Raw genomic sequence first — 19,252 nt, 5'->3', positions numbered from 1 at the left:
TTATATACAACCATGATCTGGATCATATACTGCATATAAATAAATGTCTTTATATACAGTCAATAATCTGGGTCATATACTGCATGTAAATAAATATATCTTTATATACAATCATAATCTGGATCATATACTGCATATAAATAAATGTCTTTTTATACAGTCAATAATCTGGGTCATATACTGCATATAAATAAATATGTCTTTATATACGGTCAATAATTGGGTCATATACTGCATGTAAATAAATATATCTTTATATACAACCATAATCTGGATCATATACTGCATATAAATAAATATGTCTTTTTATACAGTCAATAATCTGGGTCATATACTGCATATAAATAAATATGTCTTTATATACGGTCAATAATTGGGTTATATACCGCATGTAAATAAATATATCTTTATATACAATCATAATCTGGATCATATACTGCATATAAATAAATATGTCTTTATATACAACCATGATCTGGATCATATACTGCATATAAATAAATATGTCTTTATATACAACCATGATCTGGATCATATACTGCATATAAATAAATATGTCTTTATATACAACCATGATCTGGATCATATACGGCATATAAATAAATATGTCTTTATATACGTCAATAATCTGGATCATATACTGCATATAAATAAATATGTCTTTATATACAACCATGATCTGGATCATATACTGCATATAAATAAATATGTCTTTATATACAGTCAATAATCTGGATCATATACTGCATATAAATAAATATGTCTTTATATACAACCATGATCTGGATCATATACTGCATATATATTAAATATGTCTTTATATACAGTCAATAATCTGGATCATATACTGCATATAAATAAATATGTCTTTATATACGGTCAATAATCTGGGTCATATACTGCATATAAATAAATATATCTTCATATACAGTCTGTGGTCTGGACTCTGGAAAGATTTGGCGCATGCGCACACTGAAGTTTGTCTGCGTGTCATGTTGATGAATGCTGAAGCTGGGTAGTCAACATGTCCACCGCTGCTGCTCAACACAACAATAACGAAGAGCCCGGCCTTCACGGTACGTACCGTCCTCAGTGTTTCCGTGCTTCTAGTTACAAATGCAACTTTATATATTCATAATGACCGCGCTTGTTTTTGACAACAATTGCGTTGTGAAGATTTTATTGTAAAAGTTACATCGCGTATGGAATTTCCTCTTCTTCTGGGAGGGGTGGAGAGGGTGATGTTGTTTGACGTAACCGCAAGATAGCCAATTGGGTTGCGCAAAATGTTTTGACTGATGGCATGGCAGCCAATCACGTACACAGTCAGCGTTGGGCGGGCTCTAGCTAAAATGAAAACAAGTTTGGGACAAAAGACGAAATAAATATTGCTTTTATTCGTTTTTTTTTCTTCTAGTTGTGGCTCATATTGCTCCGTCTACAAGTATATTCATGTTGTCTTATTGCTTGACAAGCCACTCTTCTTATATAAATATTAATTTCGAAGGAAGACAATGGTAGGATGTTAGCTCAACTGTCTGCAGAGTCACAGCTCCTGAAAACACATATAAAACACCAAACTGGCACAAGGTGTGTTCAGACTTGAATCGATAAACAAAATCTTTAAGGACCAGAAATATTAGCTGGAACATTAGTCCGTGTTTATATGTGACAACATCACAGCTGGAACAGCGACATGCCTGGGCAAACTGTCTCCCACTACAATTATGCAAGACCTTATGAGAGCTGCACCTAACCCTGATGACAGACTCCGATGTAAAGGTTCAACCGGTTATGCATAGTTAGGCACGTCGTCGAATAGCAGAGAATAATCAAAGTATATTTTCAGCCAGACCAAAACGGGAAAAAAGGTCGTCTCTTGCTATCATGAGGTTTACATTCTGTGCTCATCCAAGCCCACTGGCTGTACGACATTACATAACCCCCTCTTGTCTGGAAAAAAAATGTGCGAGCTGTTTGTGGGGCAGTGGCACAAAGAAATGCATGCTATCGGTGGATGCAGTGCACAGCAAGTTCATTTGAATGCAAAGTGTCAGTGGTGCAGGAAATGTAGGTCAGCTGTTTGTGTTGGAGAGGACATGTTCTGCTGTCAGGTTTGCACTTTAGTCTAATTTCCTCTCCTTCCCTCCTCTTGACCTCTGTGTTGCCAAGGCTCTTGGGTAGAGTTGGAACTGAATGGGAACACAGGGGCACAGGGTGCGCAGAACAACCCACTAATGATCCCTGCTGCAGACCAAATAAACGCAAATGCTGGCATAAGTGAAAGTCTGCCACCCTTGGAGGTAGTGCCCGAGAGTGATGAGACCCTGATTGGAGGACTAGAGCATGTGCCATCATCCTCCTCGATCCACAATGGAGACATGGAAAAGATCCTCCTGGATGCACAGCATGAATCCAGCCCGAGTAGTTCCTCCTGTGATAGGTAGGATTAAAGACCCTTATATTCTCTATAAAGCTCAGACAATGTGTTTAAGTTGTAGCAATGTGTTTTTTTCAACATCAATGTGTTGACTCTCCAAAGTCCCCAAAGGCCACCAAGTCCAGATCGAGATGACGGTCAGATAACTTTTGATGTGGACATGTCCAGCCCAAGAGGTAGTCAGGTAAAACACATACTCAATTCTAATGCTCAGACCCATCTCAGCTGTTTTCATTTGACCTTAAAGCCTAATTGAGCCACCTCCACATTTGCAGTCAGAGGAAGAAGGTCCAGAGAGGGACAGAGAGGAAGACATCCTGATGAGCAAAGAAGTAGACTGGGTTGCTGATTGGTCCAGCAGACCAGAAAACATCCCACCAAAGTAAGCAGGCTCTCTCACCCCCAGCTTTATGCACTGATAGTAGCACAGCATGTTGCCTTTATTGTTTGCTGATATCATTTAGTAGTCATGAATTGGTTGTAATGTGAATGAATTATTCTTCTCAGGGAATTTCACTTTAGGCACCCCCGACGTTCAGTATCTCTTAGTATGAGGAAGAGTGGAGTTATGAAGAAAGGGGGCATCTTCTCTGCTGAATTCCTCAAAGTCTTCATCCCCTCTTTACTCATCTCACACATCCTCGCTCTTGGCATTGGGTAAGACTGAATTCATACTAGAGAAGAAACAGACATAACGCAAGGCTCAGCTTTTGCATTGACAAAATAAAAATTTCTTGAGTTGAACTGTGTTTTTTTTTTTTTTTTTTTTGCTTTTCTGCATCAGTGTGGTATTTTAGTGACTCATCATGTGCCATAAGGGTCACTATAGTATCCTATTTTCTGAATTTGTTTGATTTCATGTTTTTTGTTTTTTTGTTTTTTTAGGGTGTACATCGGAAAAAGAATTGCCACAGCCTCCACCAGCTCTTACTGAATAGAAAATGAAGCAGTGCCCTTATGTTCTCCTGTCTACAAGCCTTTCAACATCCTCCTGTAGTCAAGCTCTCTGCGTTCATTGTACGCCCGCATTTCCCTCCCAATCAGCATTAAATTCTGTCACATTGTAGATGTAGTTATATCTAAACACATTACATAATGTGGTTGCACTCCTTCACATTTTGGCACAGGGCAACATTATATCCAACAGCTGTCACTAACTTGAATCCAGTAGATAATGAAGCCTGTTCAGCTTAAAAATATGTGACAAGGATTTGATGTCAAGGGGCTTAAAGGTTGGGGATGTTTTTCAGAAATTTCCTTCCTTATTTCAATGTCATGTCATGAAAAATCTGGCCTTCTCCGAAGCTGCATCTCTCCGCTGGTCTCTCAGCAGGCAGAGTGTATGAACCAAAAATGTGTCATATCTGCAATACAAACAAAATTAATTGGCTCTGGGAAGAGAGGGGACTTTTATCGCCTTAATTTTGGTGCAGATACTGGGAGGAAAAACAACGATGCTGCACAGTGGGATTAGTTTTTAAATTCCACACATTTTTTCAGAATAGAAGTTGTATCATGTTATCTCCTGTGGGATTCTTTTTTAAGCTTTGTTTTTTGAAGGTTGGAACGCTGATCTAGCATGTAGCTCCAAAAGTTTCCATTGGGGGTATTTGAGTATATTATGATAGTGAAACTTAGGCCGGACGGCCATTTACCAGGCCATATGCTATTTTTATTTCTTTTTGCCTACATATCTTCTTCTTTAACACATAATATAGCAGCAAAGGCAAAGTGCCAAATTCTTTCACCACTGCACATTGGTGATTTATCTTAGACTGTTTTTTGATTTTTTTTTTTCTGATATGTTTAGATATTTAAATATGTAGATGTGAAAATAATTTAAGCTGTGATCTGCCCCATGTAATAGAAACCTTTTGACATTGTATAATTTGTTTATACATTGATATTAATGCATATTATACCTTATGCATTGTGGCAGTGTCAGTGATGTGTTTTTGCTGTCGTTTAATTGCTTAAGCGCCGGTGGCAGAAACCACCACATAAGAAGGTATTTCCAGGGGCCTCATTGAAGAGTGTTATCTGATTTTATTTAGATTTCACTGTGCAATCATTTCAAACAGTATGATACAATAAAACATGTACAGTGTCTGTAGGACTTCCAGAATAATGAAACGAGAGAAGCATTTCCTGAAGTAAATGCATGTGATTTCTGTTGATTGATGCTGTTTGGATGACTGGATGATTCGTCTCTCAGTGTTTTTGAAATGGATGACATCATAATCACACGAAAAATCACTAACCATAATGTACAGTATTGGCAGTATTGGTTTTAAAGCACTCAACATGCATTTAGGCTTCAATGCATTACATAACTCATACTAACCCATAAACTGTACATCTCATCATAATGAGCTTGTTTACAGTTGATCAGTGTGCAATACGGAGCATTTTGGAATTTGAATAAAGTTTGTACTGTATACAGTGGCTGAGATATAAATACAGATAGAGTGGATGGAGCTCCATAAATTTTAATGTATTATATAATTAATAATAACTCATTAAATGCACATATCATATTCATGAACAGCTGTTAGTGAGCAGCAGTGTACAGAATACAGAGGATGAGATAAATACAGTGTTATCTATGGAATTTAATTGATTTACATTAACTGAACACATTTACCAAAGAAATTGGACAGAACAAGTATAAGGAATATGAAAGAGAATGGGTGTGATTGTTACATGTCTAGATAGGATGAATCACAAAGACCCTTTCTTTCTCCTGCCTGGCCAGTTCAGGTATCTCTACACCTGTATGCGCCTCTAAATTCATGTTTTTCTCTTCTATTTCTGATCAGATCTATAAACTCTTCTTCAAACTTAATATCCATTTGCCCCTGTGGTAACCTCTCTTTGTTAATGTACCTCAGTCAATCCAAAATAAACCCAAATAAATTCCATGTTACTTATTTTCTTGTGTTAGTAGCTAAATCTATTTTGAAAAAGCCTCAAAGTATCAACTGTACATGTATTTGTAACCGTTATTTATCAGGGAGGGTTTGCTGAGAGCAGCTCTCCCTTTTTTTTCTTTTCTCATGTTCACACTCACAGTTGTACACATAAACATCTGGATGCTGCCTATTACATCCTCAGCCGTGGTAATGACAGAAGGACAAGTGCCACCCACCCAGATTTATTGGTCTCTAACCTTTAGGACACTGACAAACAAATCTTAGTCTATTTCATTGTGTTGCATCAGAAAGGTCAGGGTTTGCCTTTTGATTGCATATGACCGCTGCCACTGTTTTTCAGCCTGATAGATCAAACATTGCTTGTTCACAGACAGGGCAGGGCCTCAGTGAATGTCAAGTATTATTTGAGTGATATGTCAAATTTCATTTAGCAGAGCTAGAAAGAAATAAGCAGCAGGAACCTAGGAGTGTGTTAAGATGAGATGCTTTATATTCATATTGGAAAACTAGAAGAAACAGACAAAATAAGATTAATTTACTGTATGTCATCTTATGTGACTGCTTCCTGTGACCAGCTGACAGCATTGAACAAACCTGCCAGTTTCTTGTAAGAAATATGTAATTGCATAGTCAAACTAACCACTGATCAATCTAGGAATATTTTTTTCTTATGCCTAGTATCCCATATGCCTTTCATCACGAAACATAATATATAAAGTGGATATCCACATCACTGCAGAGAGGGAGTATTTTCTACGATGACTCTACATTTTTCATTGTATTGACATATGGTGTCTAAAAAAAGAAATCATATAACTAAAGTAATGCTAATTATTACATTTCCCAATGACACGTGGAGTTCCCTGCTCCTGCCGCACGCCGGTCTGACTGACACTGTCAATAAAACAGATGATGCTTTAACCTGTTTTTCCCCCAAAACATCAAAGAAAACATGGGAGCTCTGGCTGAGCAGGGCGGGGTAGTGCGCATGCGCGGTACCTCTTTGTGGCCCTTCTTTGCTTGGTTCTTGTCTGGTCTTCAGGGACCTATTCGAGCAGTAAATCCAAGGATAGGACTGTTAGGCAAAGACATAACCACTCGTTTAACATTATTTGTTAGAGTGAATTGTGCAAACTGTATTTGCTATCGACACAGACAGCCCAGGGCGTCGACTGGCCAACAGGCAGAGCATCCATTCATCCTTTTCATTGGCAGCTGAGGTTTTCCAGTCCAGCTAGCTAGCGTTAGCAGCTGTGTCAGAGGGATACTCAAAATGTCGGGTTACCAAGGAAAGAAGAACATCCCAAGAATTACAGTGAGTATTATTTCCTCATTTTGATTCCTTCATTTTTTAATGCCACAGTGCCGGTGTGGGTTTTTTTTATAACATGCGGTGACCCTCAGGATTAAATCAAAGGCTAGCCAACGCTTAGCTGTGGTATCCATTCATTTACACTGTCAGCAGCAGCCCTGCTTCAGCTCCACACACCGAGAGCCTGGGATGAACAATGATAACCAGCCAGTGGGTCTGCAGCAAGCTCTTTTGACAAGCTTAGTATTTTTCTATGTAATAACGATGAACACTCATTGTGAGCCTGGTTGAAGCCTTCAACAGCTCATTCCTCCCATTTAGCTGCAGCTCTCCTCCTCAGTCTCTCCCTGTCAGCATCCTCAGCTTGTAGGGTGTAGATAACAGGTTTATGTGCAGGTTCCTTTAGTTTCATCCACTCATCCTTCATCCTCCATCCTCCTACCACCCCCCTTTTAGTGATCATTTGTCTTCTTTTGTAAAAGCTTCCCAATATTGCAGCTAGTACATGCTTTGGTTATTTAACCTTGATTCTTTGAAACATTGCTAGGAAAAAAATGGATTTGATAAAATGCTTTATAGAGCACAGTATTAAGGGCCTGCAGTACAGGATGTCGTGATAGTTAAAAGAAGTAAAACCTCTTTTGTAAAGTAGGTCATTGGCAGCACCCATCCAAACCTTTTTCCCTAAGCTTTCATCATGCAGCTTTTAAAGCCAGAGCCATGCTGAAGCATGTAGACAGCAAATGCTTTAAAGGGGACCCATTATGCTTGTCCTCATTTTCAGTCATATCTAATGTTACAATGTCGGTTGTTCATATTAAACGTGGCTAGTGTCAAATAATTAAATAAATGTATATATATTTATAATCCCTGTGAGCAAAAAGCACTGGCTTCAGACTGCTCTGAACACTGGATTTCCAACAGTTTTTTCTACTTTCAGCCCAAGCCGACGTCAGCTAATGACGGATTTCTTTACATGGTCATCTGCTCCACACACAGTGCCTGAGTTCACTGCTCCACACCGCTAACATTATGGCATTTTTCCATTGTTTTTGGGGTAGTCACTAGGAAGGGGAATTGAGAACCAGTTCCAAATTGTCCAATTCAAGCTTCAAGCTTATCAATTTCTCTTATCAATGCTCAGGCATGTGATATGTGTTTTGATTTAATGACTAAACAATTACCTTTGCGAGACGAACATGAAGTAAATTGTGAACTTTCTATGCCGTCCCCCAGAGACTAATGTTAGCGGAGCAGTGATCAGCAGTAACAAACGAAACCAACTGACCAACACACACTGCAGCATTAAACAACTTAAACCAACTCTGAGGTGAAGAAAATAAGTCGGTGATCAGTCTATTTCACCTCAAAAACCCTGCGCCCGCTCAGCATCTTGGACAGCGATGTCCTTCCCCTGAGCTAACGGTGCGGCAGAGATGCTGCTCTCCACTGCTGGAGACATGACGTTAATAACAACACAGCGGAGCGCTCCGCCTCCCCCTCATTTTGTTATTCTCATACAGGCAGGAGACTGTATGATGCTTTCAATGGCTGTGGACCGTTTATCTTATCTACCAGTTATGTTTCATATGTTCAAACAGTGGAGATAATACAACAGTTGTGTTGACACTGAATACCTGTGTAGGCCTACTTTTTTTTCCACACAAAAAATTGATCAGGAATCAATTAAGAACTGGAACGATGAGCAGAATCTATAATTGCATTGGTATCAGTAAAATCTTATCAATTCCCATCCCTAATAGTCATGCCGAGCCATGACTCCGTTACACATCACTACAAAGTAAAATAAGTAGTTTACCTGTTGGAGGTGTGCTGGTCGTCTGCAGTTCTTCGTCAAACATCATCATCACAGTGGCACAGTTTGCTTGTACTATTCCTCCCTGCATTATTTCTAACTGATCCACTGAACAAAGAGCTCTAAATTTCTCCATATGATGTTGTCGTTTTTTAGCGCTGCTAACGAAGCTCTGCATATTGAGTGAGGAACGCTGTAAATTCTTCACAATAAAAGTCTCCCATTATTTAGTAATATAAAAGCTTTTAATATGAAGCAGTAAAACAGGAAGTGTTGGGTTTGCATCTGCGGTAATTTAACACGGCTGCCCCTCTGCAGGCTTCCGGAAAGCTGGCCAATCAGAACAGAGTGGGCTCATTGGGAGGTGGGCCTTAAAGAGACAGGAGCTAAAACTGCCTCTAAGAGACAGAGGCTGAACTGAGGGGCTACATAAAAGGCCAGTATAAGATAAATAAGGGGTTTTTTGATCTGTGAATTATGCAAAGCTACTCTAGTGGAGAGTTATTGAAAAGATCTGAGGCACTCAAGAGGGTAATACATTTAAAAAGCCTTTAATATTTCATGGCTGCTTAGTTATAGTTAAAAACATGCCTACGTGTTTCAGCCATTAAGGTCTTCATCAAGGCAAGTACTCTAATGGAGTCCAAAAATAAAAATATAGAGCTGGAAATGAGCATAATAGGTTCGCTTTAATTTAGACTGCCTTGTGATATGCACTGGTTCAGGGTCAGGCTCTGTTTTCTACATTCTCAACATTATGCGCTGCATGTAGCTGTCAGGTCTCTCTCACAGGTGGAGGCAATCTTATGAACTCACAGCCCTGACATCCCAGACACAACATGCAGACAGCAGCAGGGCCCCCAGACACAGACACACACACACACAATCCAGACACCACTTATTCATTTGGAATGAAGCACATACATTAGTTGCACACTGCACAGCTTTGCATAAAGCACCAAAATTAACACCAGTAACTGAATTCTTTCTTATCACCTCACCATCACCACCAATGCAGGAATGATAAGAGTGACATATGCATGTGTGGTCCTTCATTGTAGTTTCTCTTTTGTGCAACTATATCGCTGGTGCTGACAATTTACTGAGCAGACTAATGACAATTAACAGGATTAATAATGAATAGTTTTTAGTCAATTAATAATTAAAACAACTGTGGTAACTTCTCTTTATTTGTTATCGTAGTTGAACAAAAAGTCGATCCTAATAAGACTAAATAAGAACTATGACTTAATTAATAAGAAACACAACTGTAGCAACTTGTAACAGACATTTGTATTACTTATTTTATTCACTAACATTTGATATTTTATTAAAGAACTGAAACAAATTTTAATTAAATGACAGTGATGTGCAGTCCTAAATTAATTCAGTAACTATGATAATGCTGCATAAAGAGCATTTTCTATTTATTCTGACTAGCATGATGGTTTTTTTTATCACATAATCAATGACAAAGTTGATTATACAACAAGGAAATAATGTTTCATTCATGCGGATTATGTGTACAGTAACATGCAGTGAGTAATTCCATTTATACTATAGCCTACACTTGACACCTGAGCCCTCTGCTAAGAACATTCAGTTCTTTGTAATCAATTCAGTTTTATGACTTTCCATCACAGGACTAATCACAAGGGTCTGTATTTACGTCAGAGAGGTGTATACATTTATATCCATCCTGATACGTTCATTCAGGGAGTTTAGAAGTACAATGTACAAGCTCATTGTTGAATTAAATTATATGCCAATCTAAGTGCGTTACTTGCTTCTCTAGGATCACGTCAATATAACCACTACTTGTAAACCTAATGTGTCCCCGCTGTCTACGTTCCACCCACTTTGGACTTTAGAAACTGAGTGTTTCCTCTTGTGAGGTTTGCAGTAAAGCGCTTTTGTCTTCATTCGCTCTCTCTACTGTCCTTAGAGACCCCAGGAAGCCTGTAAAAGTAGGCCAGCCTAGTGTGCTCTCCCCTCCTCTCATACAGGTGGAGCTAATGATGCCACTTGTGAGTTTGTGCTCTGACTTGAAGCTTTCTGTCATGCATTGTCTCCAAATTACAAAGCACATAGGCTAACCATTGATTCCACAGGATGAAAGCAAAATATAGTTTTCATATGAGCAGTGTTGTGTTCATTTGCAGTTTACAACTGTTATTGAATTCTCCGACTAAAAAATACATTGAGCCAATGAATAATTATTTTGTAGTAATGGCACAAGGTTTACTAGCAAACTTGGACAAGTTTATTTTTAGAGCATGATTGATTTATCAGCCATGTTTAACTTATCACAGTTATATCAATATTGTCGTATATGTTCAAATTCCAAACACACAGTATGTTTAAGGTATTTTAGAAACAGTAAGTGTATTTTTCTACGGTAAGAGGTCTCCCTTAACCATTTTTAAAATATAATATCAGTTTTGCGCTAAAAATCTTGTATTGGTGATTATTTTGTGCTTTGTGGGTGATGTGAAATGCTTCCTCCCCCTTACAGAGTGATCGTCTCCTCATCAAAGGGGCAAAGATAGTGAACGATGATCAGTCATTCTTGGCTGATATCTACATGGAGGATGGAGTCATCAAGTAAGTTTGATTTGACTTTGGTTTTTTGAGCTCAATAGGTCTAATTTGAGGAAAGATTATTCATCATATTGACAAGCCAGCATACACCTATTATATTGATTCTAGTTAGCTCTTTTAATAGTAGAATAGAAGAATAGAATTTTAATTTCTATATTGCTGTGTTTTTTTCTTCTTTCATCTCTCACTTCCAGGCAAATAGGAGATAACCTCATCGTTCCAGGGGGAGTGAAGATCATAGAGGCTCACGGGAGAATGGTGATGCCTGGGGGTATCGACGTGCACACCCGATTCCAGATGCCTGACCGAGGCATGGTGGCAGCAGATGACTTCTACCAGGGCACCAGGGCAGCTCTAGCTGGAGGGACAACTATGATCAGTATGTACTGCATCAGACAGATGTCCATGTGTGTTATCAGCCTGTTTATAAAGCACAATAATCCTGTTGCAGGGATTATAACATCACATGTGTGCATGCCGTCAAGTGTATGATTTAATTACGCAGTTTGCTTGCGCACAAAGGAATCCTAACCTGTTTGATTGTGTTTTTTAGTCGACCATGTGGTGCCGGAGCCTGGTGTCAGCTTGGTTGCAGCTTTCAAACAGTGGAGGGAATGGGCTGATAGCAAGTCCTGCTGTGACTATTCTCTTCATGTGGACCTCACTGACTGGAACAAAGGCACTCAAGAAGAAATGGAGACCCTAGTGAAAGATCACGGTATGCAGTCTCAGATTACATCTTATGTGGCATTTAAAATCACTGAATTACGTGCCACTCTTACTGGTGAAATATTACCAGTTCTCAGTTGTAAAAAATGTGTTTTTCCCATTCTGACATTGCATGGGGTAATAAAGGAACCACTTATCACAGAACTTGAAACAGTAACTTAACATTTCTGCTTTGTAATCTTTATCATTTTGGTTTTACTTTTTCTCTTTCGCTCTGGGTTTTCCCTCTTTTGCTCTCTTTATTCCACCTTTTGGCTGTTTTCTCTCATAAGTTTTCTATCTTCAGGTGTCAACTCTTTCCTGGTCTATTTGGCTTATAAGGATGTTTTCCAACTTTCTGACTCTCAGGTATGCTCGGCTTCTTGTCGATATCAGCGGGGTCTGCACTCTCTGCTGAGTTTTCCTTCACAGCATTTGTTTTCTAGGCTGTTAGATGTCTTTGGGCAGTACATGCCTGACCTACGACCTGACCAGTCTTTTTTCATGATATTATAGATCTATGAGGTGTTCAGCGTCATCAGGGACCTCGGTGCCATCGCACAGGTGCATGCTGAGAATGGAGACATCATTGCAGAGGTAAGAGAAGACACAGATAAAGCCGGTCAAGTTTCCACTGTCAGCGGGTTTTGCCATTTTGCATCAAAATGTTCTTGTGTGGATTTTTTAGGAGCAGAGGCGTATTCTAGATCTGGGTATCACTGGACCTGAAGGTCATGTGCTTAGCCGTCCAGAGGAGGTAACACTGATCTCACACTAAACATTATCACTGAGTTTCTTAGTAACAAGCCATAAGGGAAAAAGCTTTTGCTATGTTTAAAAGAACAGAGGAGAGGCTGCCAGAAATTTGGAAAGATAAACAGGCTGCTGTTGAATCTGACTCTGAGTGTGTGTGTGTGTGTGTGTGTGTGTGTGTGTGTGTGTGTGTGTGTGTGTGTGTGTGTGTGTGTGTGTGTGTGTGTGTGTGTGTGTGTGTGTGTGTGTGTGTGTGTGTGTGTGTGATGGTCTGCAGGTGGAGGCGGAGGCAGTCAATCGCTCTGTCACCATAGCCAATCAGACCAACTGTCCCCTCTACATCACCAAGGTGATGAGCAAGAGCGCTGCTGATGTCATCGCCCTCGCCAGGAAAAAGGGTGAGAGGAGAACTTTGTTTTCGAACTTTTTCTCCTCCAATACACACTTTATTCTTAAACCTTGCTCTGACATTGTGCTGTCTGCTCCTGTAGGTGCTGTGGTTTATGGAGAGCCCATATCTGCCAGCTTGGGCACAGACGGTACCCATTACTGGAGCAAGAACTGGGCCAAGGCAGCAGCCTATGTCACTTCTCCACCGCTCAGTCCTGATCCCACAACCCCTGACTACCTCAGCTCTCTGTTGTCATGGTAGGTGCTTTATGTCGGGGCCTAAAGGCAGCTGGAACGCAATTTGACATGTGGTACTGCTGTGTGCTACATTTTATTTTTGTGACTACATTCATTATGAAATGCCCTTTGCTGAGGGGGGGACATTGAAATTGAAATTTGCAGTACATGTATTTGATACAGAGATAGAATCATTAAATGTTGGAATTAATATCTCATTTATATATGAAATAATTGGTCAAACATGACAGTTATCGCACATATGAAGCATGTCTTTCTTGTCTTCTTCTATATCTAGTGGGGACTTGCAGGTGACTGGTAGCGCTCACTGCACTTTCCAGACTTCTCAGCGTGCAGTAGGCAAAGATAACTTCACCGTAATCCCAGAGGGCACCAACGGCACTGAGGAGAGGATGTCCCTAATCTGGGACAAATGTGTGGTGAGGGAGATAAAAAAAAACAATCCTACTCTAGTGTCAAAAAAGCTTTTAGATGCTAGAATGTGATTTGTCGTCCTGTGCCACAAGGTGACTGGAAAGATGGATGAGAATCAGTTTGTCGCAGTGACCAGCACAAACGCAGCCAAGATCTTCAACCTTTATCCCCGCAAGGGCCGCATCGCTGTGGGCTCCGATGCCGACCTCGTGCTGTGGGACCCAGACTTCACCAAGATCATATCAGCCAAGAGCCACAACCTGGTCAGATGGTTACTTCGCCTGTCTTAATTCACATCCACAATGTCTTTATTTGTTTATGTGTCCTGCACATTTTGAGACCTAATTATTAAGATTGTATGTGATGGGCTGCAGTGCACATTGCATAGCTGTTAAAGGTATTAACACACTTCTACAGGAGCATCAATAGATTAAGTAATACTGTATAATATAGGTGGAAAAAATTGCTTTAAAAATACAGTTTACAGTGCAAACATTTTGATTTAACTATTTTTTACACACTTAGAGGGACTGCAAGTGTCATCACCTACTCTAGAAGCTGATTACACTTGACTGTTGCTACATGATTATAATGTGATAATCAGGTTAAACCAGTCTGCTGCTTTATTTATCATATTTATTTAGAAAATAAATTATTAGAAAAATATTTTGAGATTAGCATTATTTACACAAATCATGTGACTAGGCACACAGTGCATTCCATCAAGTCTGTGCAGTGTTTTAGTTTTCTTCCCTTCCTTATACAAACCTCTTCTTCTCGCAGGCTGTGGAGTATAACATCTTTGAGGGCACAGAAGTGCGTGGAGGTCCCCTGGTGGTGATCAGCCAGGGTAAGATTGTGTTGGAGGAGGGCAGCCTTCACACCACGGAGGGCTGCGGGCGCTACATCAGCCGTAAACCCTTCCCAGACCAAGTGTACAAGAGGATAAAGGCTCGCAGCAGGGTGAGTCAGCATTGCAGGTAGTCGCCTTTCTGCACAGGTGCACTCATTCACCCGTGTGCACTCATTCGCCAAACGTCCTCTCTAATTTGTGAGCTGGACAGACAGTTTGTGGTCTCACTGATGAATTGATTCGTATGTTCAGCTTACAGAGTTGCGAGGAGTCCCCAGGGGCCAGTACGACGGGCCGGTGTGTGAGGTGACTGTGACACCCAAGTTGATGTCCACGGTCTCCTCAGTGAAGACTTCTCCTGCCAAGCAGCAGCAGCCGCAGCAACAGCAGGTTACTCATCAGCCTGTGCGCAACCTTCACCAGTCTGGCTTCAGTCTGTCCGGTGAGTAAAATTACATTCCTCACAGTTTCCCCTCTATCACATTTTGGCATTTCTAGCTACAGAATAAATAGCACAGGTGTAACAAAATGGCTGTCATATTAATGTTGTAGGTGCCCAAATTGATGACAACGTTCCCCGTCGTACCACTCAGCGTATCGTGGCTCCCCCCGGAGGAAAAGCTAACATCACCAGCCTCGGTTAAGCTGTTTTCTCACTGTGGTGCAGGGCAGCATGAGACCAGAGGCCACTATTACCACCGTCACATCACATCTGGTCCACAACACCAACCTGTGACTCCCCCTGCACCCCATCCAAAAAGCACTCCATCCATTCTCATTCAAACACACTACTACGTCACTACTACGTCACCTCATGCAAACCAAGAAAGCACTACTGCATTTTGTTTCATCTTTCCTGCCATATTCCATTGTCAAGGAAGAGTCAAGTGAATTGAAACAGCTTAGTTTTTTTGCTGTTTTTTTCAAGCCCAGTGTGACTGTTGATGAAATGAATTTGTTTACATTTGTTTACATTTTTTGTATAATTTGTTCTGTGCATGTTTGAGTTGTTAAATTGCCTTTTTGGCTCAGAAAATCGACAAAACTAATCCAATAAGCTGTCAGTTTTATGAGCGGGCATTTTTAGAAGCAGCAGTTGTTTACAATTTTTCTTGTGCTGTTTAATTCCCTGATATTAGACAGAATGTGCTGGTGGTCGTGTTACAGCCACCTTCAGTTGAAAGTAAAATCTCTACTGTCCATGTGTGTTACATTGTTGTAACATTGCTGTTTTAGTACAAAATACTGTAACATTTCTGATACAGAAAACTCAAAATAGTATTCATAAAACTTACATTTTTTCTGAAGTTTACAGTATTTGATTTTGTGTTGGTCCTGCAGTATACTGTGTACTGCTGAACAATTCACCTTGGTCTTCCTTTGGTGTTATAGTTGCACTTTGTCCCTTTTCAAATGTTTTTTTTTTTTTTTTTTTTGATGTTTTAAGTCATTTTGGAACGCGCCGACTGCACTGAAAGGAAAAGAAAGGGTATTTTAGGGTTAAAACCACTCATTCAACTTCACCCTGTATTATTTAGAGGGTGAGGAAATGTCTGGCACATAAAGTTTGTCTGAGAAACATGAACCTTTCCCTTCATTTCATCATTTCGTTTTTGCCTCATGTTTGTTTAAAAGGTTGTCAAGGCAACAAACTTCCAATAATCAGACCGGTGTATATTGTCCAGGACACAAAATGGACATTAAGAAGCTAGATGGGAGGTTTTGCTGACGGCCTCTCTGCACCTGGTGCTATATGAAAATTGCTGTAATATTCAGAAGATGTTAACACAATGCCCGCATCCAGACAGCAGTCGTATCAGCTTTGTAATAACAGCAGCCAGGGTAGAGTTTCCATTTACCCAGTTCTGACAGAATTTGTTTTGCACCCTTAAAAATCCAAATGGTAAAAATGTATGTGAGCTTGCAACTTTTATTTGTGTTGGATATGTCTGTATGCTTTAAGGGTACTTGTTGAATTAAAAATACTTGCCTGCCTGTTCTGTAAGATATTGATAGCACACTGTATCTATGAAGGATCTTTAAAGAAGTGAAACCGTGATCTTTGAGACCTGATGAAAAAAGCTTCAGTATGCATATGAAACCCCTCACAGTGTGCTGATGATGTGTCCACTGTTATCGGTGTTAGTGTTGTGAATGAATTACCAGATATCCAGTTCTTCACCCCCTTCTCCCTTCCCCTACCAGTTGTTGACACCAGTTTCACCTGAGGTAGTAACTCTGTTCACGAACCACAGCAGGTTGCCAGTGACGCGACACTGTGAGCTGCTCTGTACGACCAATCTTCTGCATACTGTAAAACACTGGATCGTTTCTTCCTCCATTGCCTTGTCAAGTGTAGGTTTTGTATGCCAAGCTATAATGTGAAGTGAATTACATTTGGGGAGGGTTCTTGGTAATGGTTATTGAGTTGTAATGTTGAGCACTGTTGTTGACCCTCTCCCAGCTATAGTGTGATACTCTCGGTAATATATGTTTTGTAGGATACCAGGGTTTGGGGGAGGCGGGGAGGGGGGATCATCGGTCCTGTCAGCATTTGACCCTATCTGTGTTGACTTAAGTGGATTAAAATAATAAAAATGAAACATATGGCATGGAGTCGTTTTTGTGCACAAATCAGTTAATCATGTAGAATTTAAAGGTAACACTTAATTCAATTTTATTTAAAGTGCAGAATCACTATGCAGCATGGTCCCAATACACTTAACAATTAAAGAGAATACATAGGACAAAACATAGACCTACAGCAAACAAGCATTAAAACCATCAATGTTAAAAAGGTGATGGACCCGACTAAGGTAGGCTGTAATGAAGTGAATAAAGGTAGGTTTTCAGTCTTAGAAGATTTCAACTGAACATGCTTCTTTAACATGTAATGGAAGGCCATTGCAGAGAAAAGGGGCACAGTAGGCAAATACTCTGAAGTCAACTGATTTGCTGTTGACTGAATGAATGACCAGGAGACCAGCATCGAGAGAGCGAAGAGTGCCTGCCAATGTATATGGTATAATTAGCTTAGATAGGTAAGGTGGTGCAAATCCATGCAAGGCCTTATAAGATAAAAGAAGAACCTTAAAATCAGCTCTAGCTCGCACTGGTAACCAGTGAAGAGAGGTCAGAATTGGTGTTATATGGTCAAATTTTAATTTTTTTGTCAGGGATCCAACTGCAGCATTCTGAACAAGATGGAGACTTCTAGTAGCACAACTAGGAAGACCAACAGAAAAGGACATTACAATAATCAAGACTGGAAGATACAAATGCATGCATGTTTCAGCATCACACATTGATAGAATTTGGCATTATTAGGCTACTAAGATGAAATAATACTAACTTGGTAATAGCCTCGATATGAGATTGGAATAATAAAGCTATCAATGTTAACACTCAAAGTCTCATACAAATGCCTATGTGGCTGGTCCAACAACTAATGACTGTTTTATCAGCAGAAAGTTCATACCCATCCATTTTTCAAATTCCGATAGACATGTCTCTAAATTTAGGAGTTAGGAAAGGTCATTTAGCTTTACAGGTACATAATGTATCGTCAGTGTAGCAATGAAAATTAATACCATATTTTCAAATGAAGTCACTGAGGGGAAGCAGGTAAATAGAGAAAAGCATAGGGCCAAGGACCGATCCCTGGGGTACACCAAACTTTACTTCGGAAACTTCGGAGATTGTATTGTTGTAACTCACACACTGCATTCTATTTGATAAATATGACTGAAACCACAAAGGAAACAGTTCCTTAAAAAGATTAGACGTATAGGGTCTAATATGCAGGGTGGAGGCTTGGAAGTTGTTGCCAGGCTGGTAAAGGCCTCGGGGGAAATTATTCCAAACTGTGAAAGAGTGCTTTTGGTCTGAGTCACACTGCCTGTATCCATCAAAGTATTGGAGCGTTCATAGCCATCATTCTGAGAGGAGTGTGGACCAGTGACTTCATCTCTGATTGAATCAAGCTTCTTTGAAGGATTTCAGAAAATCATCAGCACTGAATGAAGAGTTTTTGGCGGGGGTATTCTGTGTGAGTTTAGCAACAGTATCAAACTGAAACTGTGGATTATTTTTTATTAATGTATGAGAAACATGCTGTCCTAGCAGCTGAAAGTGCATGTTTATACTTCTTAAAACTCTCGACCCAGGCAAGGCAAAAAATCTCTTGTTTTGTCATGCACTCTAACTTTCTACAAATCTGTTTGAGTGCATGGGTGTCTTCTGAAAACCATGGTGCTGATTTGTATGTTTTCTGCAAGAGGAAAGTCATGCATTTTGAGCAAGGCACTGTTCAGATTGTCTGTGAGATTGTTAAGGGAATCAGAATTTGCACTACAGGTGTCAAGTATGTCAGGTAAACACTCAGCCATTATAGACCTAACACTGATGTCAATATGGTGATAAGTATATGTATGAGGCTCTGAACACTTGCTTGGAGTACAGAGAGAAACATTGAAAAGACACAGGAGTTATCAGAAATTAGAACCTGTAAAATAGATCAAACATCAACATCAATACCCTTTGTGAAAATTAGGTCCAGTGTATTTCCACAGTTATGAGTGGCATTCTTCACATCTTGGGTAAAGTCAAGACTAGTAACAAGGAGTCTGAACAGTCACTTACATGCAAGTTAAAAATCATATTTGACAAGAACAATCAACAATAATTCAGAAAACTCATATAGAAAATTAGGGTTGTGCTTTGGGAGTCTATAAATGATTAATGCGAGAATATGTTGTTGAATTCTAATAACCAT

General features: G+C 39.8%; 2 protein-coding genes across 2 annotated transcripts; both read left to right on the top strand.

Annotated features, from left to right (window-relative positions):
* Positions 1-954: 954 nt before the first annotated feature.
* Positions 955-4,878, top strand: bnip3la (BCL2 interacting protein 3 like a). The gene is made up of 6 exons (XM_044367705.1): positions 955-1,076; positions 2,173-2,443; positions 2,543-2,624; positions 2,716-2,822; positions 2,948-3,097; positions 3,326-4,878. The coding sequence occupies exons 1-6, from the start codon at positions 1,025-1,027 to the stop codon at positions 3,372-3,374; spliced, it is 711 nt and encodes a 236-aa protein (XP_044223640.1). The 5' UTR covers positions 955-1,024; the 3' UTR covers positions 3,375-4,878.
* A 1,494-nt stretch (positions 4,879-6,372) lies between these two features.
* On the top strand, positions 6,373-17,081 carry dpysl2a (dihydropyrimidinase like 2a). Its single transcript, XM_044367690.1, has 14 exons — positions 6,373-6,688; positions 11,017-11,105; positions 11,297-11,481; positions 11,656-11,820; positions 12,118-12,179; positions 12,327-12,407; positions 12,499-12,567; positions 12,841-12,961; positions 13,055-13,211; positions 13,489-13,630; positions 13,718-13,888; positions 14,409-14,588; positions 14,731-14,920; positions 15,031-17,081. Exons 1-14 carry the CDS (start codon positions 6,647-6,649, stop codon positions 15,120-15,122), a joined length of 1,746 nt encoding a protein of 581 aa, XP_044223625.1. The 5' UTR covers positions 6,373-6,646; the 3' UTR covers positions 15,123-17,081.
* The last annotated feature ends 2,171 nt before the right edge of the window (positions 17,082-19,252 follow it).

This window comes from Thunnus albacares, chromosome 2 (genome assembly GCF_914725855.1).
Source record: "Thunnus albacares chromosome 2, fThuAlb1.1, whole genome shotgun sequence".
NCBI lineage: Eukaryota > Metazoa > Chordata > Actinopteri > Scombriformes > Scombridae > Thunnus > Thunnus albacares.
This window is presented reverse-complemented; position numbering and strand designations above follow the sequence as displayed.

Excerpts from the sequence above, each read along its gene's own strand:
- bnip3la (XM_044367705.1), top strand. The coding sequence starts at position 1,025 with ATGTCCACCGCTGCTGCTCAACACAACAATAACGAAGAGCCCGGCCTT. Across the intron at positions 1,077-2,172 it reads CGAAGAGCCCGGCCTTCACG|GCTCTTGGGTAGAGTTGGAA; the intron begins GTACGTACCGTC and ends TGTGTTGCCAAG. Across the intron at positions 2,625-2,715 it reads CCAGCCCAAGAGGTAGTCAG|TCAGAGGAAGAAGGTCCAGA; the intron begins GTAAAACACATA and ends CCACATTTGCAG.
- dpysl2a (XM_044367690.1), top strand. The coding sequence starts at position 6,647 with ATGTCGGGTTACCAAGGAAAGAAGAACATCCCAAGAATTACA. Across the intron at positions 11,821-12,117 it reads GACCCTAGTGAAAGATCACG|GTGTCAACTCTTTCCTGGTC; the intron begins GTATGCAGTCTC and ends TTCTATCTTCAG. Across the intron at positions 14,921-15,030 it reads GTCTGGCTTCAGTCTGTCCG|GTGCCCAAATTGATGACAAC; the intron begins GTGAGTAAAATT and ends TTAATGTTGTAG.